The 9,724-nt window shown below is 41.8% G+C and overlaps 1 protein-coding gene across 3 annotated transcripts in view; it reads right to left on the minus strand.

Annotated features, from left to right (window-relative positions):
- Positions 1–8,624: 8,624 nt before the first annotated feature.
- LOC127987556 (F-box only protein 42) overlaps positions 8,625–9,724 on the minus strand; it is a 7,376-nt gene continuing 6,276 nt past the window's right edge. For all 3 annotated transcript variants that reach the window (XM_052589922.1, XM_052589924.1, XM_052589923.1), the window contains one exon: positions 8,625–9,724. This exon is cut by the window's right edge and continues 145 nt beyond it. In XM_052589922.1, coding sequence (XP_052445882.1) covers positions 8,982–9,724 — 743 coding nt within the window. In that variant the 3' untranslated portion in view covers positions 8,625–8,981.

The following is a 9,724-nucleotide window of genomic DNA, read 5'->3' on the forward strand; positions in this document are numbered from 1 at the left end:
TGAGACTCAGAAATAATACATTTTAGGGGGGAAAATATTTTTTTTTGTCATTAAATTGTTTAGAGTATAAGATTTTTTATTTATTTATTAAAATTAATATTTTATTCATATGTTATGCAGTGTCCTTGGTAGAGGACACCGGGACTCAATAAAAAAAATTAAAAAAAACACATGAACGAGCATGCATATGCAAAAACGATAATTATATATATATATATATATATATATATATATATATATATATATATATAGGTTTAAGTATTTTTTTTATAATTATACCAAACTTTGTATAAGGATTTTTCTGAATTATTTAATAAGAGAAAGATTTGATGTACCATTTTTCTTTATGCAAAATGTGTAAAATGAACATAAACCGGTTTACCATTATATACAATGTATCTAGCCTATAAACTAATTCTAATTTGCATAATTTGTAATAATGTGAGTAATAATTGACAAGATTTTCATAATAATATCTAATATTTCATAGGAATATTGAAATAACTTTTATTCCCCTATAGATTTGTCAGTCCTGGTGTCCTCTACTGAGGTCATGTATGAAATCATATTCTGATATGAGACCCTTTAACATTTTCCTGAGATATTGATTTAAGACACACAGTTTAAAAATTAGTCAGATTTAAATGATAATTACAAAAATATTATCATAATTCCACTTCCAATCATTAGTTCTCTCTGAAAATGAGCTCTTCCCAGAGTCTCAGAGAAATCCACTCCAATGTACTGTCCTCATCTGAGCAAGCAGGAGGATTAAACACCCCAATCAGAGATTTGGAAGAACATGTGTTGATAATGAAGCATCACATGTGTGTGTTCACGGTTCTTCACATGGGTTAATAATGGTCACATGACATGCAGCTCACTAATGAAGCATCACATGTGTGTTCACCGTTCATGGCATGCAGCTCACTAACTCATGAAACAGCTGCTGAAGAAGCTCATCTGGGCATCTCATGCATACACGGTCAGAAAGACATCTGTAAAATAACAGAACAAGTACTGACAGCTCGTTACACACAACATTATCCACTCATCGGATGGACATTTCTGTTAACTCCAAAACACAATGCAATGACAATTCCTATTCCTTATACAGTACATTGTGCCCTAGTTTTACAGAGGTTTGTTAGCATGTAAAAAAACTAAGTGCATACTACACTGTAAAAAACTGACCGTGAATTTAACGGTAAAAGACTGTAAAAGTGCAATGGTAAAAACCTGTTAAATGGTTGACAGTAAGTTCCTTTAATACTCATTCTTTTGTTTGATTGGAACAGCAGCCAGGCTACTTGTGTCTCTCTTTACTTCTGTAACTAGGAATCACACAAGCCTCAGCCCTCACAAACACCTGAGAAGAGACGATGCCAACCCTCACACAATATACAACACTACCAAACTTTGCTATAAGTTTAATCACAGCATATAATGACTGAAGTTAATAGTGTTCACCATCTGTTTGTTCACGTCATTAACTTCCCCTGTCTCTCACGGTGTTCCTCAGGGTTCTGTTCTTGGGCCTTTACACTTCATCTGATTTGTATCATGAAAAGTGCTGTACAAATAAAGTTGAATTGAACTGAATGTGAATGTAAATGTTCTCCCCAGCTGAGGGCTCGTTCACACTCCTCCAGCAGAGGGAGCCGACACACACACACACACACACACACACACACTCTCTCTCTCTCTCTCTCTCTCTCTCTCACACACACACACACACACACACACACACACATTTGGACGTATACAGTAAAAAGTGAAGTGTTTTATCACCCATGTGTTAAGAGGTCTTAAACATTAACATCAGCTGGTGATTTTCTCAGTATTGCGATGTGTAATCAATCAATCAATCACCTTTATTTATATAGTGCTTTAAACAAAACACATTGCATCAAAGCAACTGAACAACATTCATTATTATAATGCAGAATGACAGTTAAAGGCAGTTCATCATTGAATTCAGTTATGTCATCTCTGTTCAGTTTAAATAGTGTCTGTTTTTACTTGCAATCAAGTCAATGATATCGCTGTAGATGAAGTGACCCCAACTAAGCAAGCCAGAGGCGACAGCGGCAAGGAACCGAAACTCCATCGGTGACAGAATGGAGAAAAAAACCTTGGGAGAAACCAGGCTCAGTTGGGGGCCAGTTCTCCTCTGACCAGACGAAACCAGTAATTCCAGGCTGCAGCAAAGTCAGATTGTGCAGAAGAATCATCTGTTTCCTGTGGTCTTGTCCTGGTGCTCCTCTGAGACAAGGTCTTTACAGGGGATCTGTATCTGGGCTCTAGTTGTCCTGGTCTCCGCTGTGTTTCAGGGCAGTAGAGGTCCTTTCTAGGTGCTGATCCACCATCTGGTCTGGATACGTACTGGATCCGGGTGACTGCAGTGACCCTCTGATCTGGACACAGACTGGATCTGGTGGCTACGGTGACCTCGGAACAAGAGAGAAACAGACAAATATTAGCGTAGATGCCATTCTTCTAATGATGTAGAAAGTACGGTGTTATGTGAAGTGTTCCGGTTCCGGTTTACCTAATTAATGTAGCCTAAAAATCCTTTAACGGATTTGGATATTAAAAGCACATTTGTATGTTATGTGTATGCCAGGTTAAAGAGATGGGTCTTTAATCTAGATTTAAACTGCAAGAGTGTAGATGTGTGTTCACTGTCTCAGGACGTCCCATCTGAACATGCTGAGAACTGTATGAGGAGTATGCCACACAAACACTGGAGTCATTCCTTCATACAGACCCTTGACCCCCACAGTAGCACAAACATTCATCAGACAGTCCATAAACCCGCAGTATAGACACCCTGAGAGAGGTTTGGGCTCAATACATGCTCTAAACTGTTAACGCTGTTTTATACAGTCTTATATAGTGTGTGTGTGAGCTCGATGACACAGACATCACGTGAGCGACCTGTAAGTCTTCTCATCGATGTGCCAAGAGAAATCTGAATCACCCACCGAATCTTGCAGAGAAGGCGAGCGTGAACAGGAGCAAATTTTGGTAAGTATTCTGATTAATTATCTCCCTTGACTTCATACCTCCACGTCCCCCCGATAGCCTCATAGACAGTAAAAGATTGTCTGCGAGCTTCTCCTCCTGTCTATACGGTCATTTCTCTACTGTGTGACAGAGTCGCTGGTTATGACGCAATCGTTAGCCTATTTTTACAAAAACTGCTTCTACGGGAACATAATGTAAGATACAAGGTAATGGAGCCTTTTATACATTTCCGTGTTTCTTTAGAAATTATTAATGGACAAATGGAGTCTTTAAACGCCTCAAATGTAAAGTTATTCGCTGAAAATGAATGGGAGTCAATGGAATGCTAACAGCAGGTGGGGGTCCGCTAGCCAATGGCGGCGTCCAGGGGTGCTTCAATAAAATATGAAACCCTGCCCCCCTGGTCACAACTGTTATTTGTTACAAGGACGTGTCAACAAGCGCAACAACGAGAAAAATTTAATTTCATATTTATTTATAAATTAATTCTGAGCATCCAGAGCATTTAAGTCAGAAAAAAATGATTTACCAAATCAGATACAAGTAACAGTTTAGCGGTTATACTGTATCATAGCAATCAACGCGTCTCAACCACTGATCTATTGGTTGATACAGGGCCTAACTGCTCAAAAACAGTGTTCATTTAATTAAGGCCGTTATTACTGATGAACATGTTCATCAGGTGAAGGCTTTTTTTGTGTCAACGATGACAAAGCAGGGTTGTTAACTTTCACAAATTGTGCGTGAGAAACACATCCATTATGTATAGCCTAATACAGTTAGTGTAGTATTTAAGGTTAAATGGAGAAAAGGGTTTTAAATTCAATGCAAAGAGGCATATTAATAAATGCAAGAAAATACTGCATTTAACCCAGGAAAAGTAAGTACAGTAGGCTTATCCATGTGAATTGATAGTGAATCAAGAGATCGAAATTGATTAATGGTCATCAGCATCGTAATCGTATCAAATTCTTTCTATTTTTTACCCTCTTGTAGAAACACTATTGTGACAAAGATTGTTTTCATTTATTTATTTCCAAAAGTTCTGTGTTATGTTGTCCATTGTTGATAGTTTTCATACTTAAGCTGTGAAAGGAACATGTTTAAGGGCTCAACACAACAGCTTTTATGATGCAGAAGCCACTTTAGTTTTTGATTCTGAATATATTATTCAGGTGTTTTGTTATTTATTTCAGAAATCCTTGTGATATACAATATTCAGTTTGTGCTGGTCTGACTTAATCAAAATAGTGTTTAAAAATTACTTTCTGTTTTACTTTGTGTCTGTATAGACCATAACGCATAAAAGTGCATTAATGGGAACATTAAAGAAAGTTCTTTAAAAAAATAACTAAAAAGTTACTTTTAACAGTAATGCATTACTTTTTGGTGTAGGGAATCAACAAAGTAATTGAGTTACTTTCTGAATTAAGTAACTAGTAACTGTAACTAGTTAGCTGTTTCTTAGTAACTAGCACAACACTGGTGTTCTCATAACGTTCACCTTAGAGATTGAAAATGTTTCTTTTTTGAGACCCCAGGAGCCCAAATTCAGACCCAGAACAATAAAACCCACAGAAGAGGTGGGAGTTCAAAGGAGGAATCTTTATATTACCAAACTGCAGCGAGAGGAAGAGTAGATATAAGTCATGATCTGCAAGATTAACCCCAATCTGATGTGATCCGACCACCTCAGAGAAAACCAGTGTTGAGCTGCTGCATGAGCTTCTGAAGCACAGCAGCTGTGGCCAAAGAGTTCTCCTGTGTTCTGATTGGTGGATGATGATGATGAGTGGATCAAGACTAGAGCAATCAAATAGTGAGAGAGTGATCTGCTCACCTGGTTATGTTCGTAGATGTTTCGACATGGAAAGCAGTTCGGAATGGAAATATTGATATTTTATTTGTTAACAACATACTTTTCGTACCTTAATTTCAGTAAATGTTATGAAATTAGAAAACTAAGCCAATAGCAGCGCTGGTGGTGGCATTTGATTTGGATGGGAACTTCGGGTTGTGAAGCATTTGAGTCAGTTTGAGAGTTCAAAGCAGGTTCGCGAATCATTTGAGTCAGTTCGGAGCGGGATCGCGAATCATTTGAATCAGTTCGAGAGTTCGTAGCGGGTTCGTGAATCATTTGAGTCAGTTTCGGAGTTCGGAGCGGGATCGTGAATCATTTGAGTCAGTTTGGAAGTTCAAAGCGTGTTAGCGAATCATTTGAGTCAATTTGGGAGTTCGGAGCGGGTTCGCAAATCATTTCCCTTACGAAAAATAACCATGATTTTACTATAGTAAAACTGTAGTAACCCATGGTTTTTTGGCGTGTTGACTACCATTTGTATAACCACAGATTTACTACAAATACCAAGGTTAAACTATGGTTAATTTAGCAAAACCATGGTTAATTTGTGGTTACCATGGTTTAACTATAGTAACCATGGTTTTTTGGTTTTATTTGTAATAAAACCATGGTTAATTTTCATAAGGGTTGTTTATTTTCGTAAGAATCATTTGAGTCAGTTTGGGAGTTCGGAGCGTGAATCATTTGAGTCAGTTCGGGAGTTCGGAGCGGGATCGCGAATCATTTGAGTCAGTTCGGGAGTTCGGAGCGGGTTTGCGAATCATTTGAGTCAGTTCGGGAGTTCGTAGAGGGGTTCGCGACTCATTTGAATCAGTTCGGGAGTTCGTAGAGGGGTTCGCGACTCATTTGAATCAGTTCGAGAGTTCGTGACTCATTTGAGTCAGTTCGAGAGTTCGTAGCGGGGTTCGCGACTCATTTGAGTCAGTTCGGGAGTTTGGAGTGGGTTCGCGAATCATTTCAGTTCGGGAGTTCGGAGCGGGGTTAGCGACTCATTTGAGTCAGTTCGAGAGTTCGTAGCGGGGTTCGCGACTCATTTGAATCAGTTCGAGAGTTCGTAGCGGGGTTCGCGACTCATTTGAGTCAGTTCGGGAGTTCGGAGCGGGGTTCGCGACTCATTTGAATCAGTTCGAGAGTTCGTAGCGGGGTTCGCGACTCATTTGAGTCAGTTCGGGAGTTCGGAGCGGGGTTAGCGACTCATTTGAATCAGTTCGAGAGTTCGTAGCGGGGTTCGCGACTCATTTGAGTCAGTTCGGGAGTTCGGAGCGGGGTTTTGCGACTCATTTGAATCAGTTCGAGAGTTCGTAGCGGGGTTCGCGACTCATTTGAGTCAGTTCGAGAGTTCGTAGCGGGGTTCGCGACTCATTTGAATCAGTTCGAGAGTTCGTAGCGGGGTTCGCGACTCATTTGAGTCAGTTCGGGAGTTCGGAGCGGGGTTCGCGACTCATTTGAATCAGTTCGAGAGTTCGTAGCGGGGTTCGCGACTCATTTGAGTCAGTTCGGGAGTTCGGAGCGGGGTTCGCGACTCATTTGAATCAGTTCGAGAGTTCGTAGCGGGGTTCGCGACTCATTTGAGTCAGTTCGGGAGTTCGGAGCGGGGTTAGCGACTCATTTGAATCAGTTCGAGAGTTCGTAGCGGGGTTCGCGACTCATTTGAGTCAGTTCGGGAGTTCGGAGCGGGGTTCGCGACTCATTTGAATCAGTTCGAGAGTTCGTAGCGGGGTTCGCGACTCATTTGAGTCAGTTCGAGAGTTCGTAGCGGGGTTCGCGACTCATTTGAATCAGTTCGAGAGTTCGTAGCGGGGTTCGCGACTCATTTGAGTCAGTTCGGGAGTTCGTAGCGGGGTTCACGACTCATTTGAATCAGTTCGATAGTTCGTAGCGGGATTCGCGACTCATTTGAGTCAGTTCGGGAGTTCGTAGCGGGGTTCGCGACTCATTTGAGTCAGTTCGGGAGTTCGTAGCGGGGTTCGCGACTCATTTGAGTCAGTTCGGGAGTTCGGAGCGGGTTCGCGAATCATTTGAGTCAGTTCGGTAGTTCAAAGCAACACGAGTTTCTCAAAGTGGAAATATGCTCAATTATGTGGAATGGGTCTACAACAAAGTGTCTTAAGTGATTCTCTGTATGTTTTTCTCATACAGGTGAAACATTGTTGAGAACATGCACCTGTCTCTACTGTGGAGTCACCGGCTTTCAGTCAGATCCTGTATATATGGTTCTCGAAATTGATTCTGAATAATTCAGATTGCTTTCATTTATTTATTTCTAAATGTTCTGTGTTATGTTGTCCATTGTTGATAGTTTTCATACTTAAGCTGTGAAAGGAACATGTTTAAGGGCTCAACACAACAGCTTTTATGATGCAGAAGCCACTTTAGTTTTTGATTCTGAATATATTATTCAGGTGTTTTGTTATTTATTTCAGAAATCCTTGTGATATACAATATTCAGTTAGTGCTGGTCTGACTTAATCAAAATAGTGTTTAAAAATTACTTTCTGTTTTACTTTGTGTTTGTATAGACCATAACGCATAAAAGCGTATTAATGGGAACATTAAAGAAAGTTCTTTAAAAAATAACTAAAAAGTTACCTTTAACAGTAATGCATTACTTTTTGGTAACTAGTAACTGTAACTAGTTAGCTGTTTATTAGTAACTAGCACAACACTGGTGTTAACACATGAATGTGTGTGTGTGTGTGTGTGTGTGAGGTTTACCTTGCACAACAAAATCTCAAAGTATAGTTATGTTTATCACAGACCAGAATATGAGATGGTCCCCTCAAAAAACTTTATATTAATCAAAATTAATAATCATTATAACAACATCACAATGAGTTTATCATGATATTGCAGCTGGACTCACTGTGAGTTCCTGTGTTTTTCATTTCTAGGCTATTTACATCATGTAGTTTATGTGTAAAGACACACGCAGTACATGATCAGCATTAAACAGCCTGTGCAAAGCTTCTTAAATGCAGTCTATAGTATTAGAATATGAGCTGGTCATTCTGTCGATTCATTCAGGGCTGCTCTGGGTTTAGTACAAACACAACACTAGTCTGTGGAGGAATAGTCTCGTCTCTTGGAAATGCAGAGAACAGCTTTCCTTCCTTGTCCTGTCTGCAAATGGCTAAAAGGGAAGAAAACAGAATACATAGAATCAGTTCACAGTTTTATGAAAAGCAATGAAATCCTTATAATCAAGTGATGATAAACTTAATCGGTAACACTTTTGAATAACGGTCCATTAGTTTATATTAGTTAACTACTTTAGTTAACATGATCTAAGCAAGAACAATCCTTCTACAGCATTTATTAATCTTAGTTGATGTTCATTTCTTAGTTATAAAGAATTACAATTAATATGATATTAATATAATAAGTAGCTGCAAAAGTCCAATTCCAATTTTGTAAACTGTAAACTGCTTTAATAGAGAGCGAGAGATCTGGGGGAGTGGCTTCAGTGTCACTGTACTCACAGCTGATTGGTCAGATCTCTAACCCAGAATAAAACCTGCTCTGGAGCATAGGTTACCTTGGTGACGACACCCAAACACTGAAGAGTTACCCCAAACTAACCTGATGTTTCCTGCCACTGAAGGTGAGGTTTTTACATTAATATACCTGAAATAAAATAATAATTCATTCAAATGTAGTAGTATTGTGTGAACGGAGATGACCACACAGCTTTATTCTGTTATAGTCAAAGATCACGCGACATTATATCACAGAATTAAGACATGAAGAACTTTATTTCTGTTTACAATCCACAGTCTCATTCCCTCAACAGCACTCTCACACACACACACACACACACACACGTAATGTAAACATTGCAGGCCAAAGAGTGGTAAAAAAAGGTCAGTTTCATCAGTTCCTCCTCCAGTGGCCGGTTTTCTTCTGTCAGATCAGCGTTTCAGAGGGTCAAATGTGCCAAACAATAAAAGATTCCCTTCTAGAGTTCTCTGTCAGGACTAAAGCATCATCCGCTCGCTCAGAAACTGAAAGCACATCTATGTTTGAGTGTCCTGTATACGTGTGGAGCTGTGTTAGAGTAAGTTAGTGTACGGCAGCAGGCGGCGCTCCTCCATCACCTCTTGGCGCGGACGAAGTACAAGGCGTTGGTTTTAGGGTAATATTTCACGTTCTGCTTTTTGTCCATCAGGCCTCCGAAGATGATGAGCTCTCCACGGCCCTGAACCACTGTGTGCAGGCTGGTCTCGGGCGGCCCGGTGACCGCGCTGGGTGCTCCTCCGCTCCCGTACGCCCGCCACGACACCACGCCGCCCGACTTGGCACGAGAGATGTCCAGCACGTACATCTGCATGGGCTTGCAGTTGAGCGACTGGTAGAGCGGCTTGCCCACGTTCAGGCTCTGCGGCGGGTGGTGGGCGAGGCGGCGGGCGATGGGTGGGATGGGGGGTCCGTCGGAGGCCTGCGGGGGGCTGGAGGAGGCGGGAGGCGTGGACACACCCGGCTGGGACAGTGAGGAGGAGGACGGCAGCGAGGAGGAAGCTTTGACGGCCTCCAGACCGCGGCGCAGGGCGGCGGGAGAAACAGCGCCCGGAGGGGTGCACGGTGACCCGGCCAGCGGAGGCGTGTGCAGCCCGTTAGAAGAGGGCAGGTCGTCCCAGCTGTACTCCACCTGTGGGCGTGTGGGTGGAGACGCCGGGCTGGTGGAGGGTGAGGAGCCGTTGAGCAGCGGTGGGCTGTCGGGGCCCCGTGAGGGCGAGGCTCGGGCCGACGCTCGGGGCCGAAGGGTCCCCCAGCGCCCGTTCACACAGGGAGCCTCCTCGACCGCGCCCAACACCACACCTGCCGCTCCGCCCCGCA

Source organism: Carassius gibelio, chromosome B22, assembly GCF_023724105.1.
Source record: "Carassius gibelio isolate Cgi1373 ecotype wild population from Czech Republic chromosome B22, carGib1.2-hapl.c, whole genome shotgun sequence".
Lineage (NCBI taxonomy): Eukaryota > Metazoa > Chordata > Actinopteri > Cypriniformes > Cyprinidae > Carassius > Carassius gibelio.